The sequence below is a fragment of the Zeus faber genome (assembly GCF_960531495.2).
Source record: "Zeus faber genome assembly, chromosome: 15".
NCBI classification, from domain to species: domain Eukaryota; kingdom Metazoa; phylum Chordata; class Actinopteri; order Zeiformes; family Zeidae; genus Zeus; species Zeus faber.
The window spans coordinates 7,611,724-7,638,722 of NC_137194.1; the positions used below are offsets into that span (position 1 = coordinate 7,611,724).

The following is a 26,999-nucleotide window of genomic DNA, read 5'->3' on the forward strand; positions in this document are numbered from 1 at the left end:
GGAGGTCGGATACTCCATCCGATTTGAGGGCTGCAGTTCGGCCAAGATCAACCCCCTGAAAGGACTGCCCCCTGTTTGATAAAGTTTTTCCCCAAAATAATAAATTAAACAATAATTTTAAAAATGTGTTTTTGTGTTGACTCAGGTTCCCTTTGTCTGATTTCACATGTTGTGTAAAAGAAGTGAAACCATTCAGAGTGACCAATATGCAATAATAGAGTTCATCAGGGATACTTTTTCACAGTACTGTGCATAGAAGAGAGAAATGGCCAAATTACTGCCGGACTAAAGGTGGTGAACGGAGGTGATCATAGACAGAAGGACATCCTTTGTTGCTTTTGGCTCATTATATTTATTGTTGAGAACAAGACGTACCGTCCTTCCAGGACACACCAGCCACAGTAGGGGTCCTTGGCGGCCAGACATGACTGGCAGTCCAAGTGGTCTCCACACTCTGCCACTGGACGCTTCTCCACCTGAAAGTGACCAAAAATAAGTCCCAGTCATACTCCAGAACACCTTTATCGTTGACTCAGAGGGCTTTGATGGGCGACATCGATTCAAGTTAACTGCCAACTACTAGTTGTAGTTTGTTAGCTTGTTTCTTAAAAAGTATCAGCTAAAAAAAATAAAATAAAAAAAAAAAGGGGGGGGGGGGGATCCATTTCCGCCTTCTTTTTTATTTTACAAAATAATCTCATTGATTTTACCACTTATATGTGACCATACACAAACAATGGCATAACAGCTTCATTGGTAATCAAATTCCTCATGGAGCCAGATCTCTCCCTCCGGAAGACCCGGGTGGAGCGCACGCCAGACGATGTATAGTACCTTCCCACAACCATTTGTCAGCCTCCAGCTTCCCACACACAGACACGGGGCTCTGTAGGGAGTGTGCCCACACAACGATGGCCATTTCCCTGATCAATACCATTGTTAGGTCTGACCCTGCACCTCCTGCCGACTGTTGTCGCCCGCACTGTGGGGTTGGCGCCCTTTGACACCAACAGCCATCTGGCTTGGCTCTTGTATTCCTTTATGTCTTTATTTCCCTTCCTGCCTCTGGTTTTTGGGGGGGGTCAGAAAGACGCAGCTTGAGGAAGTATCCAAGCCTGACAAAAGTGACAAGAAGGGTGAATTGTCCGGAGGTGAATGACGAGGCAGGGAGACATCTGGGTGAGAGGCTGAATGCGCACTTTCACCAGAACGCCTGGGAATTTGTGGCCATTTTAGTGTGCGAGAGTGTGTGTGTGTGTGTGTGTGTGTGTGTGTGTGTGTGTGTGTGTGCGTGTGTGAGTCAGTTTCTGATGTTCTGCACCCACTACCACCTACCATCCACCATGTGGAACACAGATATACACAGATAACCCTCACACAGTCACACCACCTTGTGCATTCACCTGCACATACATTTGCCAATTTCTTCTATTTTTGAGTCAATTTTAGGGTTTACTGCACATACATTGTCAAATTATTATTTTTTATTGTTTAAGTTTATTTCTATCGTTTTTTTTTCTTTTTTGTATATTGCAATTTTTTATTCTTCAGTGTTTTTTGGTTTATCTCATAGTTCATTTTTAAGTTTATTTTCTAGAAGATTCTTAGATGTATTCCATTTTCCCATCTTTGTCTGTTTTATTCTTATTACTTCATTCTTGTCGCCAATTTTTTTTCCCCCACAGTAACAATGCGTGCTATGCAAAAACCACGGGAGGTTTTTTTTGTTTTTTCTCATTTTCAGTCTGATAAAAACGCCGTTCCAGACATCCACACTCCCCCTCACAGGAAATCAAGTGCGTGTGTGTCTGGGACTCACGGCAGTGCTGGTCATGATGTAGATGTGGGCTCCGCTGGGGTCCAGCAGCAGGTCGCTGTGGATCGGGGAGTTGGGCTGAACAGTTGCGGTGGCGTAGGTTTCCACTCGGCCGCCCGGTCCCAGAAACACCTGCAGGGATATATTGAATGCCACAGACTTCAGAGGTCAGACAAACAACATCTAGAGTGTTAATAATAATAACTGGAGGGTAATAACTGGTCATATTGCATTTTTTTTTTATATCACTTTTCAGAATAAGAAAATATAGAAAACAAAAAAGAACAATGCTGTCCAATGATGATATAATTAACCAGGGGATGTCACACCTCAGCACCAGATGTGTTCATACCTTATTATTGCCTTCGTCAAGTAACTTACTGGAGCGATTTCTTTTACATTTTTAGCAAAGCATGAAAGCATGAAAAAAAAGTATCAATATCAATGAATCTATCATAATTCAGCGATTAAACATTTGACTTGGTATTAATTCAACTCACGATTCAACGTGAGAGGACCACACTAAAACTCCCAAAACCTGGACACAACGCGAAGATGAATGGATTTCCTCTCCGGCTCAGTCAGGAAATCAAATCAAAATCCTGTGCAGAATAACGGTAAGAGCGGCGGCGAATGCGATTATGGCTCGGCTTAATCCAATACGGAGGACAGGAAGACACCTCTGGCTTAAGTGATTTTCCGGGCCCCAAACTCTCATGTTACCGTGCGTTAATGAGATTGGAAGAGGACTAAGTACACCAGGAAAAAAAAAATAAACACTGATGTGGGATTGACGTTGCTCCGTAGGAATTTGTATGTACAGTAGAGCATATATAATGATTGCCATTCTTGTCAATAGAGCTGGAGAAATAAGGGCGCGAGTGAATGCCGGGGAAGCAGGAAGTGATGTAACGATTAAAGCGATAAGGTGAACACAACATTGAAATAAAGGGTGATGAAGAGTCACACCACAAATTTAAGTACGGAGGGACTACTGTGTTACAATTCACAAATATATTCATGGTTAAATCAATAGAAATGGAAAAAGTTGAATAAATATGACAATCAAAAAATCTGTATTAAGAATTTGAAATGTATTTTTTATAAATTGTAAGCTATTTTGCCAATAAATGTAGTGTAGTGTCATTTATATGTGATTACATGTGAATATATTTTTATATGTTTTTGAAATCACTTTCAAATGCCCTAAACATACATTTAAATGGCTGATTCACTTGTGGATCCATTTGTATTTGTGTTTTGCGGCACACATAACATATTGGGCGGGGGGGTGTTTCTTTGTGGTTGAAGAGCTATATAATAATAATAATAATAAATAAAGCTGCAGGCAGCAATACACAGGGGCCAGTTTTGTCGTGTTGGCTGCGTTTTACAGTTTTCCAGGTTTTCTCAAACGCAGCACAATTTTCCAAGTTTACCTTGAACACCGCATTGGCTCCCCTGGTCTGCCGTCTCCTGGTTGCTCGCCTCGTGGAGCCACCACTATGCGGTCTACAAAGAGCAACCCTCCGGGTGAGAAGGAGCGGAGACTGAAACCAGACTTATAGAACATCGGTTCCCGCTTCTGAAACGCAACAAGACGTCCGAAACGTCCCGGTTCTAACGAGACCTCAACCACGTCTGTGCGTACTGCGGTTGTCGTGTTCCAGATACTTTTAGCCCAAAAAACGCCATGATTAAAAATACAATTCCAGCTCTGTGGGCTGGACCCCTAATAATACTAATAATACCATAATTTGCATTTAAAATCCTTAATACAGATGTGTGGATTGCAGTACTCTTTTACTCTTTTTCCATACATTATTTATTTGATTATATATATATATATATATATATATATATATATATATATATATGCAAAATGTAACACATAATTCCTTCCATATTTAGCCTCTATAGCTTGCATACACCGCATATACAGAGGCAGAGAGAGCGAGTACAATATACTGTATGCCTGGCCGTGCACACACACACACACACACACATATCACCAGGCCGTTATTGTAAATAAGAATTTGTTCTTAATGAAATCTGCTACCTCAAACTTCCTGTCTAGCGTGCACACACACACACACACACACACACACACACACACACACACACACACACACACACACACACACACACACACACACACACACACACACACACACACACACACACACACACACACACCTTATCGACTCTCCAAACAGTAGAAGTATGTCTACACAGCCCTTATCTACATTCTTAGTAACTATCTGGCCTAAAAGGATTGTGATAAAACATAAACAGGCACCAAAAAAAGAACATCAGATCTTTTCAGAAGTGTCTTGGCAACAAGGTGCTCCCGAGTGTTTTGTGTAATAAGAATTCCTTTGAACCGCAGACCAGTCCACCAAATTTCCTTAAAGGTTTGCTCCGCCCAAAAATTCACCAGAGGGCGAAAAGAAAAAAAGAAAACCAGGCGAAAGTGAAATCCAAACGTATTTAGACGTCGGGATTGTGGAACGCCGCCGGGCTGTGTACGTTGGAGCGTACTGGAAAGGCTGAGATACGTCGGTGGTTCTGGTGTAGGAATGCATGTTGGTACTAGGGCTTGGACAAACACATTGGAAACCGCCGCTGAATATTAAAATCTGAGATGAACCTGAGATGATGTTTGGAAGGCTGGAGGTCAACATTTGTACATCGTAAAAAAAAAAAAAAAAAAAAAAAAAAAAAAAGGAGTAAAAATAACCCGAAGCGGTTCCTAGGATCTACTGTATGGAGTCAGACGAGAGAAGGAGGAATTTGGAGGCTCCTCGTTTTTAGGGGCCCTAACTTGCCATTTATTTAGAACCTGAATTTGCTAATTCGGTCAAAGACTGATCAGATACTGTAGAAGGAAGGATTGGTGCATTGTTGTACCGACATTTAAAAAGCTTGTTTAAAAAAAAAAAAGAGGAAAAGCAGAGAAAAGAGAGAGAAAAATTGTCACAGAATATGGAAAATAAAAAAAATAAAAAATAAATAAATAAAAGAAGTCTAGAATCAAACATACAAAAATACCCCAATTAACATGTTTCTGCCAAATAAACAAAAATCTCCCAAAACAATTAAATAAAATAACAAATTTGGAAAATATACAAAAATAGCCGAAATAATTAAAAATTGCCAATATACAAAAAATAGAACCAAAATGTCCAATATATAAAAAAAAAAAAAAGCAAATAAAAAATAAAAATAGCCCAAAAATACAAAATATATTCTGTTCAATCCTGGTAGAATAAGTGTTTATTCACAGCCAGGAATTCAGCTGTAGAATTTATTCTCCTGAAAGCTATCTATCCATTTGTTTGTATGACCTGATAACCGTACATTATTCTTTGCGACTACTACTGCTCTTGAAAAAATTCCCTCGCGGGTTTTCACGGTTTGGTGGAAATAACCGCTTTCGAACGCGTGTTTCGAGCATGGCGTCGGTCAAGTTGGCCGGCCGCCTCATGTGAGACCCGACGCTCTCCAATTCCAAACCTCACGTGACAGAAATCTACGCTTCCGACAAAAGTCAGGCCCACCTTGTGGAGCTTCCCTTTGGAGTCTCCCAGGAAGGCGATGCTGTGTCCGTCTCTGGGGCTGACGGCCACGGCGGTGAGGCGGGCGGCGGGGCTGTGCAGCACGGCCTCGGCCTCCAGCGCCACGCGGCTCGCCATGGGGCTGGGCGTGTGGTCGGAGCCGCAGGGGTAGGCCTTCAGGGTGTTCTAGAAAAGACAATATGACTGAAAATATGATGTGGGTTTGGAAACACCACCTAAGCATCAGGCTTCATTGTATCGTAATTGTATTAGCAGGACACGCAAATCTTTTTTTGTCCCAAAATAGGTAAGATTAGTTACTGTAGGTAGTTCCTCAATTAGATCAGACACCTCACTTGAAACACAACAATCTTAAAACTCTTTGTCGCTGTTTATATTCTAATTGTACTTTTATTTTTGTGACATGCCACTGAAATTAGGGTTTAACCCTACGGCATTCCTGGGCTATTCTTATTCTGGGCTATATGGAAATAGCGTGGTGTAATTGAATTGAATTAAAAGGGATTTTTCCACACCAGATAACATCTTTGATCGACAGGCCGATCCGCCTTTTTTTTTTTTTTTTTTCCTTTTTAAGAACCACACCCTATTGTACATGGATGGGCGTGACAAATGATGATGTCAGAACTATGACAATGATGAAATTACGACAAAAACAGACATTTATTTTTTGATTTTTATTTTAGTGTTTCAAAGTCCCTTTACAGAAAGTTTAATTATTTACAAAATACAGATTGAGGGATGTGACGATGTCACATGGACTTTTGAGTCAATTTACCTGGAAACAAGAAATATGGTTCAACCCCCCCCCCCCCCCCCCCCCCGCTATTCCTCTCCAGTTTAAATTCACATCTTTGTAACTGGTGGGATTCTTTCAAGCCCCCGATTCAAGGAGCCAACAAACCCTCCTAATTCATCTTAAGAGGATTGCGCCATGGATTAGGGTGGACTCGCACTGGGGGACTGTGGACTCACAATGGAAGCCACTTCAAAAAATCTCCCTTTTTCCCCGAGTAAAGTCTCCGAGCGGCAGTGCCGCTTGCAGATAATTGGCTCTCCAACATAAAATGTGATTTATTTATTATTTTAAGTATTTAGTTCATAACAGATAAGGCTTTGATCCGTTGGGTCTATGGACATTCTCTTCTTCCCTCTCTCCTCCCCCCAGTCATCCGCTCTGTATTCTCTGTTTTCACTCGTCTGTTATCTTTGTATTCTCTCATATCGGTCCCACTGTATCCCAGTCCCTCTCTCCCACTTTCACTCTTTGTTACTGTCTGCCTCTCTCTCTCTCTCTCTCTCTCTCTCTCTCTCTCTCTCTCTCTCTCTCTCTCTCTCTCTCTCTCTCTCTCTCTCTCTCTCTCTCTCTCTCTCTCTCTCTCTCTCTCTCTCTCTCTCTCTCTCTCTCTCTCTCTCTCTCTCTCTCTCTCTCTCTCTCATCTTATGTCACTGGCTTCCCTCGCTTCCCTCCTTGTCAGAGCTCATTAGGCGACGGTGGAGCTGATTCGGGGTTAGTTTGTTTTATCGATTCCCGTGCCCGTCCCAACAATACCCCCCATTAAATGGACCTGAGGGCCCCGGTGGCAGGGCCAGACAGGCTGCGGTGAGGCAGGAGAGCGAGAGTGTGTGTGTGTGTGTGTGTGTGTGTGTGTGTGTGTGTGTGTGTGTGTGTGTGTGTGTGTTTGAGGTTTGGAGGGAGGGGTGGGGGGATCACTGGACGTTTGGAGCTGCAGGGCACGTGACTTACTCCAGAGGCATCTGGGAGCTCGGCGCTTGGGGGCAGTTTAACTGAGGGACCTCGTTAAAAAATAAACAGTAACAAGGAAAAAAAATATATATGAAAAAAAAATTATATATATATACACAGTATATGTATATACACACACACTCTGTCCGCTTTAAGTCCTCTACATCCCTCCGTTCCGTTTATCTCTCCATGCTGAGAGTCGTCTCTTGTTTCCCGATGGCCACCTTTGTCCATTTTTCTACATTCCCCCTCGCTCTCTCACTCTTTGTCTCCCTTTGTCTCTCTCTCTCCCTCTCCCTCTCTCTCTCTCTCTCTCTCTCTCTCACCCCCCTTTGTCATTTTTCTCCCTCTGTCTCTCTGTCTTTTCTCTCCGTCGTCATCTTTCTCCAATTCAATTCAATAGGCTTTATTGGCATTGCCCCCCCCTCTCTGCCTTCCCCCACTTTCTCTCTTTCTCTCTGTCTCTCTCGCTATGAGTAAACTGTCTCCAATTGGATAAAGTAGGTTCCCATCAGTCTCAGCGGGAACAAAATAAATACACAGTATATGTAAATACATATCTAAGTACGACGTCTGTATAGGCAATACTAACATTGTACTCATCTACAGTTGACATATAAAGACGTTGGGTGAAGCAGTCCACAGGGTCATACAAAATAAAGTGAGCTGTCACTCTAATTTCACTTTAAATTACATCTTGACGAACGAAGCCCGATCATCAAAGCCTGATTAGACAAAAAAAAAAAACACGGTACATTCACTCAAACAGCACCATGGCTCCCTACCGTGGGCAGGATGGCGCAGCTGGACTTGACCTGGTACTCAATGTAGGCCACCTCGCCCCCACCCTCCACCCGGCCGTCCTGGGTGTAGCACAGGTCGCGGGTGGAGTCGATGCGGTGGTCAAGCTCGTCCAGCGGGAAGACGCAGAAGGCTGAGGCGTCAGAGGGGTTGCTGTTGATGAAGCTGACGCGGGAGGAGAAGACCCCGAGCAGAGCTTCGCCCGCCGGGCCTCCACCCTGCCCCACCTGCAGGAAAAACAGAAAACAACCACTGAAGCCGGCTGAAAACACAGCGTCCGTCAAGGCAAACACTCCCAAGGACAGATGGTATTTTCTTTTTTTTCCGCAGTAGAAAGGTGTGACGGTAATTGGGTTTTTCAAATACAAATCCCGCTCCATCAGGATGTATTTTATGCATGTATTTCTCAAAATGGTCAATTCAAATGAAACACAATAACTGCAGCCTTGTAGGAACAAGACTGTATTATACAAGCCAGACAATCCACACACACACACACACACACACACACACACACACACACACACACACACACACACACACACACACACACACACACACACACACACACACACACACACACACACACACACACACACACACACACAAACACAAACCACTAATATTGTGTAGGTCCCCATGAACTCCACAAGACCTCTGAAGGTGTCCTGTGGTATCTGGCACCAAGACGTCAGCAGCAGATCCTTTAAGTCCTGGAAGTTATGAGGTGTGGCCCCCATGGTTCAAGCTTGTTGTTCCAACACGTCCAACAGATGCTCGATCGGATTTGACCCTAATCCTGACCATGCACATGATGTAGAAGGGAACGTGATTCATCAGACCAGGCCACCTTCTTCCATTGCTCCATGGTCCATTTCTGAAGCTTCACATGTCCATTGTAGCTGCTTCCAGTGGTAGTCAGGGATCAGCATGGACACTCCGACCGGTCTGCAGCACCATACGCAGCAAGCTGCATGGGATCGGACCAGACAGGCTAGACTTCGCTCACCATGCGCATCAATGAGCCGAGGGGCAACCATGACCCTGTCGCCAGTTCACCGCTTGCTCTTCCTTGTACCAACCTTTTGGTAGGTACTAACCACTGCATACTGGGAACACAACACATCAACTTCAAAAACGAACTGTTCACTTGCTGCCTCATATATCCCGCCCCTTGACAGGTGCCATGGGAACAAGATGAGCAATGTTATTCACGTCACCTTTCAGTGGTTTTAATGGGAAAAATGGAATCTAAGCGATTTTGACAAGGGCCAAATTGTGATGTCTAGATAACTGGGTCAGAGCATTTCCAAAACGGCATGTCTTGTGAGGTCTTCCCGGTATGCAGTGGTTAGTACCTCCCAAAAGTGGTCCAAGGAAGGACAACCAGTGAACCGGCGACAGGGTCATGGGCGCCCAAGGGATCCTAAATGCGTGTGGAGAGCAAACTCTAGCCCATCTGATCCCATCCCACAGAGGAGCTACTGTAGCACAAATTGCTGAAAAGTTATTGCTGCTATGATAGAAAGGTGTCAGAACACACAATGCATCACAGCTTGCTGCGTATAGGGCTGCAGACCGGTCAGAGTGTCCATGCTGATCCCTGTCCACCACCGAGAGCACCTACAATGGGCACGTGAGCGTCAGAACTGAACCATGGTAAAAGGTGGCCTGGTCTGATGAATCATGTTTTCTTCTACATCATGTGGATGGGCGGGGTAAGGTTGAAATCCAGTCGAGCATCTGTTGGACATGCTGGAACAACAAGCTTGATCCATGGGTGCCAAACCTTGCAACTTCCAGGACTTAAAGGATCTGCTGCTAATGTCTTGGTGCCAGATTGTGGAATCCATGCCTCGACATGTCAGAGGTGTTTTGGTGGCACAGGTGGGAGCTACATAATATAAGTGGTTATTTGTGGTGGTTTATATGTTGTGGCTGATCGGTGTACACACACACACACACACACACACACACACACACACACACACACACACACACACACACACACACACACACACACACACACACACACACACACACACACACACACACACACACGCACACACACACACACCAACTTTTTTCCGAATATGAATTGAAAAATAAGGTTATTGTTCATTTTTTAGGTTTATCTTATATTTTTCTGTGATTATTAGTTTTATTATCTATAACTTATTATATTTATATTAGTATATTGTAAAAAATACACACACACACACACACATATATTTATATCTTATATTATTATTATATTTTTATATTTACTATTATTGCCTATTGTTTTGATGCATGTTGCTTGAACACTGCAATTTCCCTCTCGGGATAAATAAATCTACCAAAAAAAAAAAAAGAGACAGAAAGACATTAATGACAAGCACAGGTTGACAAAGTCATTTACCTGGGCAGCCTGGAGCAAGCTGTAACTCTTGGGTGAGGAGGAGGAGGGCGCACGACAGACCAGAGGCACCTCCACATAGGAATAGTAGGAGGCGTCGTCCAGGCACACACGGGCGGCGTAGGTGCGGTACTCCCGGGACGGCGCCTTCAGGTCGCGGCGGTAAAACAGGAAGTAGACGTGCGATCGGCGGGCAAACGCCGCCACAAAGTGGTGGTCGTACTCCGACAGCCGGCCAGCCACCGCCAACTTGGCTGTCTCCTCGTAGGAGAAGAAGGGCTCAGAGGAGAGGTGGCGGGTTGAGATTGGTGGGTGGTTGGCGGTGTAGCCGCGGCCCACGTACATGACTGTGCGCCCTCCCTGGCCCCGGGGCCCTACCACCAGGCCCACGGTGGAGACCTGTGGGTCATTGGCTGCCACATACTGCGTGTCCACGGGCCTCTCGGTGGAGAAGAGCACCCGCCCGACAGAGGCCAGGCTGCGCTTCTGGCACGTTCCCTGGTGCACGCTGCCGCAGGTGATGAGCTCGGCCGCCTGTGTGTCCACCAGGAGAAGCTTGTTGTGGTTGCTGGTGCGCCGGGCCTGCTGGCAGTTGGACTCTGTGACCGGCGGCAGGCACTCCTTGCTGTCATTCAGGGGGCCCGTGGTCTCCTCCTGTTCCAGGCGGAGGCCGTCCAGACCGTCCAGCTGGAAGAGGCGGTCGCGGGCACCCACATACACCGTGCCGACGGCCGGGTCCGGGTGGAGCGCCAGGTGCTGGAAGACGGTGTCATTGCGAGCAAAGCGGGGGTAGGAGCGGCCGAGGACCGACGACAGGAGGAGGGAGAGGAGCAGCGAGAGTGGAGCCGGGCTGGCGGTGTTACCATGTGGCATTGCAAATGCTCTGGGGAGAGGAACGGGGTTAGGGACAAATGTCAGAGGTTGCAATTAATCTCAAAAACTCTAGATAAGACTGGAATCCCCCCTCAAGTACTTAGGGATGGAACAAGTTTAAGATTTAGGGAGCTTGAGATAAACACCAGCTTTACTTGAGAGCTTCAACTACAGACTAAATGCTCTTTTTCCAAACTTTTGAATGCACATCTCACCATTTGTGTCCCCGTGTTATCTGAAGAAGTGTTCCTCCTCCTCTTCATCAGCTGGAATTACACCCCATTACGATCACCTAGTCTGAAAACACACACAAATATAAATTCCCTTTTGATAGAATTGATATACACCTAAATGATAAACAACATGCTATAAAAGGGTAAAACCAAATTAATCAAATGTATGAAATGCACCAGAAATAGAAAGAGAAATACCTGACAAAGGGATTTTATGGAAAAACATTTGACAACATTAGTTTGACACATAACGTTCTTCTAGGAACACTGGGAACCCTACCATCAGAGCTGAATGCACTTGAATTATTGAACACACCCGCCCCACCCCAAGGCCCTCTCCCCACCCTCACCCGATTCATGACATCAGAGGGAGGGGTCACCACGGAGAAAAACAGACAATTGTAAGCCATGCGGACATCCCTGTTCTTTTGCCTTGCCTATCCCTTGATTGGGAATGGCGTTAAAGTGCAACAGCAGGAAGCTCTCCTGAAGCTGCATTAATTTAGCAGTGTTGTTCTTTCAAAGTGTTTCCTTAATAAATCACTGTATTTTCAAGGCACTCAAGGCATACTGCACGTTGTCTTTAAGTCAATAGTCTTTCAAGTCCCCCAGGCATAAAGCTTTTCTCAGGAAGGTAAATATATAAGCTTCCAGTGACACGAAAGAGATTCCAAGGCCCATTCAAACAGCCACAAACAGCATGTTACACTGACAATGACATCCCAATCTCAATCAAACAATCACAACTGGGAGTGCTTTCGTTCATTCTGTGTAGTGTTGCAGTGGCTGCGGAGTTTAGACGTTGTTGAATGGCTACAGTACATACACTGCACCAACCCCACCTGCTGAGGTTGCAATCGGAAAAATAAAGAAGTTGAAAGGACCGGAATGGGAGGACACTGCTAGGTGTGTGTGTGTGTGTGTGTGTGTGTGTGTGTGTGTGTGTGTGTGTGTGTGTGTGTGTGTGTGTGTGTGTGTGTGTGTGTGTGTACGGGTGTGAGTGCACAGCCAGGAAGCCATTGAGGAGCAGGTGCAAGTGTGTCTTAGTGTGTCTGGTTAAGTGGGTGAGTGTGTCTTAGGACTCCACTTCACTTATTCATGAGGATGATAAGGCATATGATGCTCCCTACTCATGTCCAATAGACTTCTGCAGTCCACGCCCACTTGAAAGAGGTATAAGGCGTACGGTGTGTGTGTGTGTGTGTGTGTGTGTGTGTGTGTGTGTGTGTGTGTGTGTGTGTTTGGGAGGGGAAGGCATTGCGGTCCATTAAAGGGAGGTTGAAAATAACCACTGCAGTCCTAAGAGATGCAAGACGAATGGGGCTTAGGTTGATGAAAGATGAATAAAACAAACAAATGACTTTTGCGTCATGTTTTATTGAGTCAAACCCATGATGCGCAAGTCAAAGTTCACTTTAGGTAATACATAAGGAAAACCACCATGCTTCTTTGATAACAAGGCTCCTTTTAGTCAGCCAATATTCCCACCTTTCTAAAGGGGTCTTGGCTCCTCAGAAGTGTCCCTCCCTGATTTAACCATTTTACCACCAAAAGCTTAGCTCACAGCGTACTGTTGTTGGTTGCTGAAAGTCTGTTGAAAAGCAACTTGTTCAAATTCTGGATTTGCAGAGGGTGTTTGATGAATTTCATTCTGGTTTTCCGAAACGACACTCCACTCAAACCGCTCTCCTCAAGGTTTCAAATGATATCTTAATGGCTGCAGATGCTGCAGAGTGTTCGTTTTTGGTTTTATTAGACTTAAGCACAGCATTCGATACGGTTGACCACCACATACAGTATCAATCCACAGGCGAAATCACCTAGCGGGCATTTCTGGGACTGCAATGGAGTGGTTCTCCAATCTCACAGATAGGACTCTCTCAGTCTCTGCAGGTGATCTTGTGTCCGACACTGCTGCTCTGTCATGTGGCGTCCCCCAGGGTTTGTGCTTCCGCTAGGACAGATTATCAGCAGCTTCAGCAACATCTACTATCATTTGTACGCTGATGACATCAATTTATAGTTTTCCTTCAGACCTGATGAGCTTGATAGACTTTCTGTATTGAACTGTTTATATGCAATTAGGAACTGGATGGCAAGTAATTTTCTGCAGCCAAATGCAGATAAAACTGAAGTATTGATTATTGCTCCTGATAACCTTTACTCAGTGATCAGGCAGAACCTTGGTGCCTTATCCTTGTCTGCTCGGTCTAGTCTACGTTATCTTGGTGTGATGTTTGACCAATCCATGAGTTTTGATGCTCATATTAGTCCGCTGACTCTATCATGTTTCTTTCACTCAAAAAACATAGACAAACTTAGGTCTGTTGTGTCAAGAGCTGAAATGGAGGGGCTCTTCGAGGGTCTTCCAAGTGTCTCCCTTGGACACTTTGTGAGACTCAGAAAGATGGTGCTTTCCAGTTGGCAGCACCTGCAGTAAGTTTTGGAACGGTCTCAAAAAATCTGAGGTCTCTGGACTCTGTGGACTATTTTAAAAATCAGTTAAAAACCTCTGTTCAGACAGGCATTTAGGTAGCATGTGTTTTTTTTTTTATATATATATTTTAACTTGTGCTTTATGTCGGTTTTCCCCTTGTGTGTTTTATCTGTTGTTTATCTTTGTTTTATTTATTTGATTGTGAAGCACTATGTGACTGGTGTCTGGGAAAGTGGTTTATAAATAAACTTTACTTACTTACTTAACTCTTACATCCTGTGTGCGAATATTTGAGAGCAATGGTACAAACGGGGTGCCGCGGGGGAAATCGATTCGCTCTGGACATAAAGGACATCTTACTGTTACACTCCTCTGTCGTTCGTAGATGTAGATCTGCACCACTCTGGCTAGCTGTCGGGTCAGGGCAAAGATCAGGGTTCATTTGGCTATTTGGAACGAGCCAGACTCAAACCCTGACGGGGGAAACTCCGGAGACAAACGTATTGACCAAACAGCTTCTATAACCAAAGGTCACGTGTTAGAGTTTCTTAATAGCCTTTCTTGAGTAGACTTAGACATAGAGTAGACATAGTTATCTGAACCCTCTAATAGTCATCAAACTTCTGCAGCAGAAGAGCCTGGGAACAATAGTCGGCCAAAGTTGTACTCGTGGTCCGTTTGCTGGAGTCCCCACCTGCTCTTTGACCGGCTCGATGGCGGTGGTCAGCATATTTATAGACTGCACTGACCCCGGACGCCATGGGAACTTCCTTTATAGTAACCAGCAAAGATGACGGCTTCCCAAGAGCTGCCGTGAGATTCGACTAGGACACTGGTTGCAGTGTTGAGTCGAGCAGAGATGGATGGGAAAGGAAGAGATAAATAGAAAAGTCTTTCATAGTATGTATGTAGTGTGGAATGGAATGGGAGAGGGGGAGGGGAACCATCTTCCGCTTCACAATACATTCTGCAGTATTCTGTATAAATCATATTTTAATTCAAGTGGTAATCCATAAATAACAAAATAAATAAAATCATATTTTTGATTCTCATTTTGTATTTTTGGCTGGCACTTTTTAAGAAACAGCCATTAAAACTGTTTGTGTTATGCATGTGCTCCTCTATATGCTTCTGTATATACATATCGCTAGTTGGGGTCAGTACACCGCCGAGATGATGAACATTCACAAAAAACAATGGCACCCTTGGATGGAATGGAATACTTTTTTTTCCTCACTTTCTAGAAAAGAAAGACGTAGAGAGTTTTAGAGTGAAGATGAGGGTAAAGGCGGATGTTGAAAACAAAATGTCAACAGAAAAAAGTATGAAAGGAATTCTGGGATTTGCAGTGTAATCCACCCAACCGATACAATCTGATGGATCGTCACTTACACAGACTTTTGGGTTGCGCGTTCTGAGTGACATGCCTAGCAACCACACACCAGCTCTCAAGATGTGCCATTTTGTGAAGTGAATACTGATAGTGTTTTGTAATGACAACCAATGGTCTTCACCATGTGGAGTAGCACTCCTCCCCAACATTCTGTGGGACAACAATCTCTAGGGTTCATCGACAGGGTCTGGTATGCGGCGCTCTCAGGGCCTGGTTCAGTCCAATAACCTATAAATAACCTTCCGACAACCATTAGGCTGTCAACGCAGCTGGTGGGGGGGGGGGGGGGGGGGGTAAAAGAGGAGGCATGGTATAATGTATAGTGGCTCATAGTACAGCTCCAGAGGAAAGATTGGATGAGGCAAGCCCGGGAAATAAACCGTGCGGAAAAAACATGTGTTTTATGTATTTCGACGGCGCGCGATTTAGACCAGAATCACAGTGTGTACAAGCTCGTAAAACTTGCCAAATAATGTAGAACGGCTGAACTTTTGCCCCAAAGCTCATGTGTCTCTCAGCCCTCTCTATTTGTCTGTCACAAACCGCCCCCCCACCCCCCACCCCCTTGACTTTCTCTGTACATGTTTATTAATCATTGAAAGTGCCCGCTGTGCATGTTCAATTCCGAGGCGCCTAATTAGCCGTGACAGGCCGCTGAATGCGAAAGACCCTATAAAATATGTGAGGTCAGAAACGGAGGAACGGGGGCCAGGACGGGGCCAAGGGATTTCTTGCAGAGAAGAGGAACGACTGGGCCCTGTGGCCACGGAGCCCCTGCCTCGCCATTGTTCTGTTCTGGCGTCTGGCCCCAAAACTCTCTCTCTCTCTCTCTCTCTCGCTCTGTCTCATTCTTGCTCTGGAACCTCTACTCATGTCCCTGGTTCGTATCAAGAGTTCGGAGTCCAAGAGATGCGGTAGTTGAGCCGGGACCTTCCCCTAATGAGCCAACGCAGGCTTCCAGAAAACAGCCATTAAAGCAAGATAAGGACTTTGTTTCTGTATCACTTTTAGTAATTTTACTGTTTACTAGTGTGTGCATGAGCCAGTGTTTGGCCGAAGGCAGCCAAATCACACAAAACATGCACATGGTAGCAAAAATATCTAATAGCCAACTGAAATTTAATTTATTTTTGAGTAATTACATCAAGCCTATTGACAGTGCAAGTTACTTGTATGGGCTTCAATACAGTATGTCCATATTAGTCTGCATTATGTCGCAATGGAAGTTTTTTGGATGTGTGACTCAGACCAACATCACGCGCAGGGCTTGCTCATTGTCCATCAAAATATGACTCAGAGATATAAGACTTTCAGACAAAGACATTTTTTTCTGTTTGAATCTGGTTCCACAGATTGTGTTCCAGGTATTGCACCTGTAAGGCTGCAAGTATGAAATATTAGTATGAAAGATACAATGGTCAGCCACAACATTAAATCCACCTGCCTAATATTGGGTAGGTCCCCATTGTGCTGCCAAAAAAGCTCTGACCCGCCTAACAATGTCTAGGTAGGTGGTACGCGTCAATGTGACATCCACATGAATTCCAGAACCCAAGGTTTCCCAGCAAAACATTCCCCAGAGCATCACACTGCCTTCACCGGCTTGCCTTCTTCCCATAGTTGTGCCATCTCTTCGCAGGTAAACGACGCACAGAGACATGGCCATCCACATGATGTAGAAGAAAACGTGAGTCATCAGACTGGACAACCTTCTTCCATTGCTCCATGGTCCCGTTCTGAGGCACACGTGCCCATTGTAGGGGCTTTCGGTGGTGGACAGGGATCAGCATGAGCACTATGACTGGTCTGTGGCTACACAGCCTCATACGCAGCAAGCTGTGATGCCCTGTGTGTTCTGACACCTTTCTAACCTAGCAGCATTACCTTTTTTAGTTATTTGTGCGACAGTAGCTCTTCTGTGGGATTGGACCAGACGGGCTAACCTTTGCTCCCCATGCCCATCAACGACCATTGGGCGCCCTTGACCCTGGCCCTGGGCCCTTCACCAGTTGTCATTCCTCGGATCGCTTTTGGTAGGTACTACCCACTGCATACTGGGTGCACCCCACAAGACCTGCCATTTTGGAGATGCTCTGACCCGGTCGTCTAGCCATCACAATTTGGTCCTTGTCAAAGTGGCTCAGATCCTTATGCTTGTCCATTTTTCCTGCTTCTAACACATCAACTTCAAGCACTGACTTGTTCACCTGCTACCTAATATATCCCACCCCTTGACAGGTGCCATTGGAACGAGATGAACAATGTTATTCACTTCACCTGTCAGTGGTTTTAATGTTGTGGCTGATCACTGTAAGTCTGAAATATATGCAAATATGAAATGTAGACAAAACCATGGAAAAATGGTAAATGGACTGCATTTATATAGCACTTTCTAGTCTAGCGACTACTCAAAGCCCTTTACAGTACATGCCTCACATTCACCCATTCCCACACACATTGGCGCACACCTGCTCAACGACAGCAGTTAGGGGTTCAGTATCTTGCTCAAGGACACTTAGACTCGCTGCCAGGAAGAGTCAGGGATTGAACCAGGAATCCTCTGCCCGCTCTGCCGCCTGAGACACAATGCACACACACACACACACACACACACACACACACACACACACACACACACACACACACACACACACACACACACACACACACACACACACACACACACACACACACACACACACACACACACACACACACACACGCCCACGGAATTAAAACTTTTAACCCTTAATTCGCCGATTGTCTGTTTGTGTGTGTACCGACTCAGATAGAGAGATCAGCCGCAGTGCTAATGTTATGAGACGCTGATGTACACACACTCTTGGCCCCTGCTCCATTTCCGGCACCTTCTTCAGGTCAATGGCAAACTCTCTCTCTCACACAGAGGGTCTCTCTCTTCTCTCTCGCTCTCTCTCTTCCTCCCTCAGCCTGAATGATCCCGCATGTGCGTCCAAGGTGAAGGGGCTCTCTGTCGGCGGGAATAGAGTCCCTTTCACTCCACTCTCCGACCGACCGAGTGGCCGCCACAGAACGGACACAGGATAAAAGACGCTTCCCTTGGTGAAAAGACACACACACACACACACACACACACACACACACACACACACACACACACACACACACACACACACACACACACACACACACACACACACACACACACACACACACACACACACACACACAGATGTGATGAAAGAGATCTTGCACACACGAGTCCTTTAACCAAAGTCATGATAGTGTTTGCCCAGTAAGGGGCAGGTGTGTAGTGATTTTTTTTTTTTTACTGATTTTAACACCAAAAGCTCAACATTTCAAGCTATTATTAAAATGGTATTTAGGATTAATCCAAGCTGGTGGGCCTGCTCACTGCTTGTGGGCAACTTAAGCTGCTTTCACACATGCACTCCAGACAATATTCAGATTAATCAGGTCCGGACGTTGCCCGGAGTTACCCTTTCACACATGTAGCACACAACCAGAGATTGTCCGTGTCAGATGTGTTTACACCACCTGGAAATACTCTGTTTGGTTTCGGCGAGGGGCGGAGCCTGGGTAGTGCATGCAGGAGACAGGACGTGATGCAATGGTGCTGCAGAGTTATAGCACACCCAAGATGGTGGACGAGGCTACCAACTTATCTTTTTTGCCGCTGATATACCATCTATGTGGCCGTAGTATAAACAAAAGAGTGGAAAGGAATATAAAGGAAAGCACGAAGGTAAAAAACTGCCACATGATAGAGACGTCATCAATGCGCGAAACACCCACTCGCTTGCTGTGAATGCCCTGGACAATTACCAGCTCTGTTCACATATACTGCTCAATCGGACATTATGTGTACTTTGTACTAAGGTGCTGGCTCGGTAAAGTCCGGGTCACGTCCGGTCCAAATGATTCGGACATTTGGGTTCACACATACAGCTCCTCCGGGTAATGTCCGAATAATTTCAGGGTTGCAGCGCATGTGTGAAAGGAGCTTTAGCAACAACAGCTAATATCTATCTCTATGGAAAAAAATCCTCCTCCTGAAAACTTTTGTCAAAGTGGGCACTACGTTCATCTTTCCCCTATTTAATTGGACATGAAATCATAAGTTTAAGTTAAACATTCATATGAGTACAAAATTCAGCATGTAATAGTGTCATATTTTTGTGTTCAATTTTAAGCGTGAGATACATCACGTCAGAGGATAAGAGTAAAGGGTGGAGAGACTAGAAAGAGAAGAGAAAGATCATGATTGACAGCAACAGCAACTGACCCCCTACCCCCATGCCGAAAAAAAACTGTTGTGGTATATCAATGGCCAACGAGTGGCAATCCATAAAATCGTCTATGTTGGGTGGATTACACTACTTGTGCCAGAATTAAACTGCAACTTTTAGGGGACCCGATTTTTGCATCCCTGCCGGTAAAGGCGGCGGACCTCACTACCAACAATGTTAACAGTATATAGAGGAGCACATGGATAAAGCAAAATACATTGAATGGCTGTTTCCAAAAAACTGCCAGCTAAATAAAGTATAAAATATGGGAGTCAACAACATAATCTTACGGATTACCACATTAAATACTGGCGATATCATAGTCAATTACAGAGTAACTTGCATTGCAAACCAAAACTAAAATAGCACTCCTACAATGCTTGCTGGTAATGAATGGTACTGAGTTTATGTCCGTCTGTGTGATTCCACGTCTGAGAGAGAAAAGACAGAGGGGAACAGAGGAAGCGTGTTAAGTGGCTGGCGGTCAGATCCAGGGAGAGAGGGAGAGGGAGAGAGAGAGAGCGAGAGAGAGAGAGAGAGGACCACATAGGCCCGGATGTCAGCCAAACGGGCCCGGCCACAATTACAGAGCTCACTACTCCGTCGGCCTCCCGCGGGACGGTTCGGGACGTGGGGGGGGGGTGGGGGATACATAGAGGATGAACTTGTGAGAAAAGCGAGAAGGAAAGATGACAAAGCAGAAAAACTTGTGCTGCTCTTCGCCTGAAAGTTCAAGTTCATGTCCCACTGAAGAAAGAGGGGTCTGTAAAATGTTAATTTCTGTCGTCCCGCACACAGTGTAGTCCATGTTGCCATATCCTCTTTGCTTATGTGTGCCAATTTTGCCAATTCCACTCCTTTTCTTCTTTCATTTTTTTATTGCACGACATTTTTGGCCACTGCCTTTCACATCTGGACAGGGACAGCCAATGGAAATGAGCTTGAAAGATGCGTTTTGGCCTCAAAACAGCCTGAAAAGCCCAGTTTGGACAGTTGCACTCACGTCACTAAAATAATTTATAACTTAAAAAAAACATGTTATTACTACCTAAAACTACACATTACAAACACATTACCAAGGTACACTAGTTCAAATCACTATTTACAATAACTGAATGACTGATGAAAAATATGACTCAATATCTCACTAAACGTGCATTTTCAGCATTTCAAAAAGCCTAAAAAGGCCAGCTTGGCCAAGTACAGTCATTCCACGAAAAATAGTCATAACTTGAAAACTTCAAAAATGTTAGTACTACATAAAACTATGGTTGAAATCACTAGATACACTAACAGAGAACTTCAGAGAGAATTATGGCTAAATCCATCACTAAACGTGCGTTTCATCCCTTAAAAAAGGGCTGAAAGGCAAGTTTGGCCGAATGCACTGACATGACTAAAAGTAGTCATAACTTAAGAAGACATAAAAAACATTTCTGAGCTGGCCAATTTAGTTTTACTGTTTCTTAATGGACGACATCACAGGGGGAGATCACGGCCCATCAGTCCGAAAGGAAAATAATTAAAATTGGATGAAGTTTCTCCTGGAAAGCTCGGCCAGACGCTACGGTAGGAGCGCATGGCCTCGTCAGTGAAGAATGTCATTGTGCCGTCGCGGAATACTAAGGAGGCGATGGTGGCTCATGCATGCTTATTCATTTGTTTGTGGACCCTCTGCATACATTACCACCCACAGATTGACCACTCCAACACACACACACACACACACACACACACACACACACACACACACACACACACACACACACACACACACACACACACACACACACACACACACACACACACACACCCGCCTCCTCTTTCACAGCGCTCAATAGGCTGAGAAAGCCTCTTTGTCGTCCCTCGTTGTCGTGACGACGTGCCTGGGCCTGGGCTGAATAGGGGAGCGGAGGTCTAGCTCTCCCAGTTGGTTGGCATTTTAATCAGCTTGTCACACTGTCTGTGGGCAACCGCCGCTCGTACTGCCCTCGTGTGTGTGTGTGTGTGTGTGTGTGTGTGTGTGTGTGTGTGTGTGTGTGTGTGTGTGTGTGTGTGTGTGCATGTGCGAGTGTGTGTGTCTAAGAATCTCTCTCAGACACACGCAACAACAACGATTTTGGACCCAGCTCACACAGTTATTTCAGCTTTCGGGGCGGGGGGTAACGTCAAAAAAGTTTATTTGTATCCTCAAACGTCCAGTAGTATAGTGAAATATTACATGCAGTGCTCAGTCCTGACGGGAAATGACAACGAAAATTACACTTAATAAATATCTGGAGCCAGATAATCCATCATGTCTGCCTTCTGGCAGTCGGCAGTTAATATTATTCGTTTATCGTCCTTCACCACATTGTTCAGTACGATTCTTTGACATGGGATTTGATTTCATAGGCAGATTGTTAAATATATTTACAGACATATATACATACATATATAGATGCATAGATAGTTGTTTAGGTGCATAAGATACATAGATAAGTAGGTGGTAGGTAGGTATGTAGACAAGTAGAACAAGTGCATGTGCCATACAAAAAAAACGTATGTAGAAAGGTCCACAATCAACTCTGGTGAGGATCAAAACCATAACATCTTGCATCTTTTTTTTTTGGTTGTTTTTTTTTAACGTATTTTCCCGTTATACGTTCAGCCCGTGTGAACCATCTCTCTGAGTGCCTCTGTCCTCTGTCCTGCCTGGTGTTCTCAGGCGCCTTATCTGGATGCCAAGCATTTTCTAAATGTTATGTCAAGGCTTCACCGGAGCTGCTGCCGCTGCTGCCGGGCGGCGGAGCGCTGCTTCAATGCCGAGGAAATAAAGTCAGGAATGCAAGGACAAAATCAGAAAGTGGCTCAAAATCAAAGCAATACAAAGTATCCAGAGGGCCAAGAAAAGGAGAACTAGCGGCAGGAAAAATTATACAATCCAAATTCAAATTTTTCATATATTTGCTTGAATAAATGTCTCCCAACAGATGCTGTTACTGTAGGGCAATATCTAACACCAAGTGGGTCCAAAGCACATACTAGTTACGTCTATTCTCAGAACAGTCCTCCTAGCCCGGGGAGAGGGGGAGTGCTGACCTGAACTTGTAACCCTCACCCGTCTAAGTCGCATGAAAGGGCCGTTGTGGGGTCAGATCAACCAGCACACTGTCTGCTCTGTCATTTCAGCACAAAACTAGCCTGGAAATCTAATAGAAGCGTGGGAATCTGCCAAAACTTTAGAAGGTGTGTGTGTGTGTGTGTGTGTGTGTGTGTGTGTGTGTGTGTGTGTGTGTGTGTGTGTGTGTGTGTGTGTGTGTGTGTGTGTACCGGAATGGGGGTTAATAACAAGAGAAATTATGCAAAAACGAATTCAGATGTAGTAGTTTGCTTCCGACGACACCCCGTATTTTAAGACACGAAAAGACGAAAAACAAAGTCTAAATTTCTGAGAATTCAGTCAGAAATGTACGAAAGAAATTCAAAGCATGGGAATTCAAAAGAGGAAAAACACACAAATTGATATGACATCAAACTATTAATCTAAAAAATTATATTGTTTCCTTTTCACACTGCCTGCAAGGATAGCACTCTCGTACGATCGATATAAAGTAGAGTAATTACACCAAGTCCCGCAACATAAATTAAACGAGGGCTGGGGGAACTTAGGTTTTGCTAACTACAGCTCACTTGACTGCAGTTCAAAGACCCTATGCTTACTGTAATAATATGGTGATTTGGGGTCAAAACTGTGAGAATTTCTGCAAAGTATTTCATTAGGTCCATATATCCAAAAATCATCTGCCAGCATTGTAGTCAACAATTACAAGCCCCACTCCTCTGTGTGTATTATTATTTTTTTTTCCGCTGCCCTAATACGCCGTTGTAGGATTCACATTTAGTGTCCGCTCTATTTTCACTTTTTCTGGACACCTACTAAGGCATTCGTTGGGTTAATCCTGGATTTTCATTCCAGTTTGAGCACATTTTTAACCACGGCTGGTAACCTTGGATAGTCTTCAGCTGAGCTGAGGACTCCTTAAACCGGAAATCTCCGCCTTCCAGAGGTTGCTCTTAGTGAATTGGCAGGATACACAAAAAACAACATGCAACTAGACTTGGCCAGATTACCCTCTTGGCTGGTCATTTCTGCATAAGCAAAGACCTGATTTCTTCCACGCTAGGCACAGTTGCATATATAATCCTGACGAGAATCCTGCTTAGAAAGCAAATTGGCGGCGGGGCAGTACTAATCCACACTTTAAACCGGGTGGCGGATCACACGCAGTCCTAGAGGGGAGACCTGGTCATTGGGGGGCACTTCCTGGTTCAGCAGTGATGGCTGGTTAAACACTTGGATAAATACATATATTGAACGGACAATTTTCTCTGCATCCACATTGACGAATGAATCACAGAGCTAACATTTCCGTATTTTTGAGGAATATTAGAATTTTGTAACCGGGGTTTTGGTTTTACCAGCGACAATGGTGAGCCTAATACCACAATGAACTGTCAATACACGATGCGAACTCGAATGGATCCGCAATTGATGAAGCATTTGATCATATCAATTCCAACCTTCCAATCCGAATTTGATATAGATAGTTTTGGGGGTTTGCTTGTTTGTTGTGGCCTCAAAATGAAGCACATCTTATCTTCCAAAACAGTTGTTTTGGACACCTTGGAGACCCTTCAGCGTGACCAATTCTCTACCGGACCTTCATTTCCTCCCTAAATGGGGAGATTTGGAGTGCAGGCAGGTGGGCGCGGCGGCCGGGCCTTCTGTCAACAAGCCGTGTGACGGACAGCATCATTAGGAAGGGAAAATGGAAGTCCCCGGAGACATGCCTTGCACCCCCGACACCCCTCCAGTGAAGCACTCCGGAATTGGGGAGAAAAGAGAACAATCCCAGCATGTCTTTTAAAGTGGGAGGTCTTCAATTGTCAAATGCTTAATAGAGTGTGCGCTCTCCATCTCGGACCGCAGGAACACGTGAGGCTCAGGGACCAGGCACCGGACACACACGTGCACACACACACACACACACACACACACACACACACAGACACACTCTATCTGGCTATCCAACCCCTCTGGCAGAAAATCAAACATGACTGATGTGCGAAGACCGGCCCCATAAAATAGCTGAGGTGTGCGACCTGCGGACAAAGCAGCGCCTTCCAAAAGGTTAAAACATGGGAAGGAACCGTCAACGCTGCCGGGAGACGATCCGAGATGTAATTAATCACATGGGCCATGGCTCCCCGATGTATTTGCATTTGCTGTTCAAAAGTAACGTTGATGCTTAACCGTTCAATTCCACTGCGATCAACTTGACAGCCTCTCCCAAACTCGAAACTTAACCAGTGGCTGCACCTTTTCACCTTTTTCTAAAATCATCAAGATCCAATCACGGCGACGCCCGGGGCAGAGGGTTGGGGGGCACTGAGGAGTCACTGTATTATAAATCAAATATACTATTATCGGCGAAAGTGTCTGGAAGAGGTTGTTGTGGCCACAGATCAAAAAAATCAAAACCAATGCCAGTCGAGACGCTGCGGTCGGCATTTGAAGGTTTTTGTTGGGAGAAGGGGTGTGGGCACGGACCCAACACTAATATGGCTAATGGCTTAGGGAACCCCACCGAGTCTTTAATTGAAGCCGGCCCTCTGAAGTCTCGCTGAGACGGAGAGGAGGGAGATGGAGAAGGTGAACGAGAGATGGGAGGGGAATGATTGAGAGAGAGAGACAACAAAGGAGAGCGAGACCTGGGGGGGCGGGGGGCGGTGTGTGCAAGAAGAGAGAGATCTTGGTTGCAAAGCAGGAGGCAGTGGGGAAGAAAGGGTGGTTGGACGATAAATGGATGCATGGGTGGGTGGGTGGGTGGATAGATGGATGGATGCAGGGAGGGGCTGTTGGTCGGGTCGGTGGGGGTATTGGAGAAGCCTCTAAGAACGTCCCCCGAGGTCCTCAAACAGGCGGGGCACCTGGGATCATCAATGATTGATCAAAACAGAGGTTTTGATTCGACCAAGGGGGGAGGGGTGAAAACCAGAAAAGCAGAAGGGAGGGCGTGCGAGACTAGGAGAAAGAGAGATTGGAGACAGAACGTGAATTTGACACCAGGGAACAGCGAGAGAAAAAAATAAAATAAAAAAAAACATACAAAGGGGAACAAAGATGGAAGTACCGGAGAAGAAGGAATGAAAAAACGAAACAAAATTAAAACATTGGACGGACGAGAATCCCCAACCGGGCAGAACAAGGGAAACGACTCCAAAAGAAACACGGCTTCGATGCACTGTGTCCAAGTAACACCCCGGGCGCTGGCGGAGCAAATATAAGGATCAAAAAGCCGAGCCACTGTAGCAGCACCGGGACCCCCGCTGTGGGCTGGCCGGCGTTGAGGCCGCGTTCAAAACAGAGAAAGACCAACAGAACCTCAAACTGGTCCACACGGCCTGGAATGCTGCTCTCACAGTATCTACGTATACATACATAGATTTATGAGTTAAAGCCTTATTCAGCATTGAGGATGAATTATTGATGGCAGGATCGTTTTACGGATGGCAGGGATTACTTGCTGTAGGGTTTTAGCGCATCCTTCCCTCTATCTAACTACATTTTGGACAAGATTCACAAAAATAATATTTAATAGATCATCTCTTTCCTTGTATTGCTCTCAATTTCCTTGCTCTCTGCATTGCTCTCTGGTCGAAACAAAGCATATTGACCTGAGTAAGTCCTAGTTATTGCTATATATTATTAATCATACTCAAACATCAAAAACATTGGCACTCCAATGGTTTCAATAAGTTTGTTTCCAAATACAGCTCCATATTTTCAGGTAAATTCTAGAAAATTTCAGGCTTTATTAGTCCAAACAGTACAAATCCAAGGCATCAATATGGAACAAATGTCATTCAATGTCATTCAAAGTGTCATGTTCTTTACCCTATCAAGGAAGATTTATATTCATACCAGTATAGACATCCTTTATGAGACATGAAGCATTGAATATTTTGGCCACACCCTTCACAAATACATCCAATTGTCATGATTCAATGCTATACTATACCATTTCTATAGTTGTCCATCACCAGACCCCCTTCCCAGTTTGAACAGGAACGATTCACCTTCAACCCAGAGGCAAAAAATCTGAACTGAACGTACAATCATTTTCCCCCTCCCCACCTCGCCAAAACGGAGGTCTCGACAATAGCCCACGACAGCGTGATCACCATGTGAATGTGGCGGACCCTCCAGTGTTTGCCCATTCATCATCGGACCCGCATGCAACCACACACACACACACACACACACACACACACACACACACACACACACACACACACACACACACACACACACACACACACACACACACACACACACACACACACACACACACAGTGATACAGACACACAGACACACAGACACACGCACA

General features: G+C 45.0%; 1 protein-coding gene across 1 annotated transcript in view; it reads right to left on the reverse strand.

The window, feature by feature from the left end:
* The window catches only part of plxnb1a (plexin b1a), a gene marked incomplete at its 5' end in the record, with an annotated part of 35,832 nt that extends 21,219 nt beyond the window's left edge, over nucleotides 1–14,613 (reverse strand). The window contains 8 exons of the mRNA XM_080014555.1: nucleotides 376–476; nucleotides 1,820–1,948; nucleotides 5,377–5,559; nucleotides 7,927–8,169; nucleotides 10,344–11,223; nucleotides 14,146–14,159; nucleotides 14,244–14,294; nucleotides 14,578–14,613. Of these exons, the coding sequence (XP_079870681.1) occupies nucleotides 376–476; nucleotides 1,820–1,948; nucleotides 5,377–5,559; nucleotides 7,927–8,169; nucleotides 10,344–11,223; nucleotides 14,146–14,159; nucleotides 14,244–14,294; nucleotides 14,578–14,613 (1,637 nt within the window). The remainder of the gene's footprint in view (nucleotides 1–375; nucleotides 477–1,819; nucleotides 1,949–5,376; nucleotides 5,560–7,926; nucleotides 8,170–10,343; nucleotides 11,224–14,145; nucleotides 14,160–14,243; nucleotides 14,295–14,577) is intronic.
* Nucleotides 14,614–26,999: the final 12,386 nt, after the last annotated feature.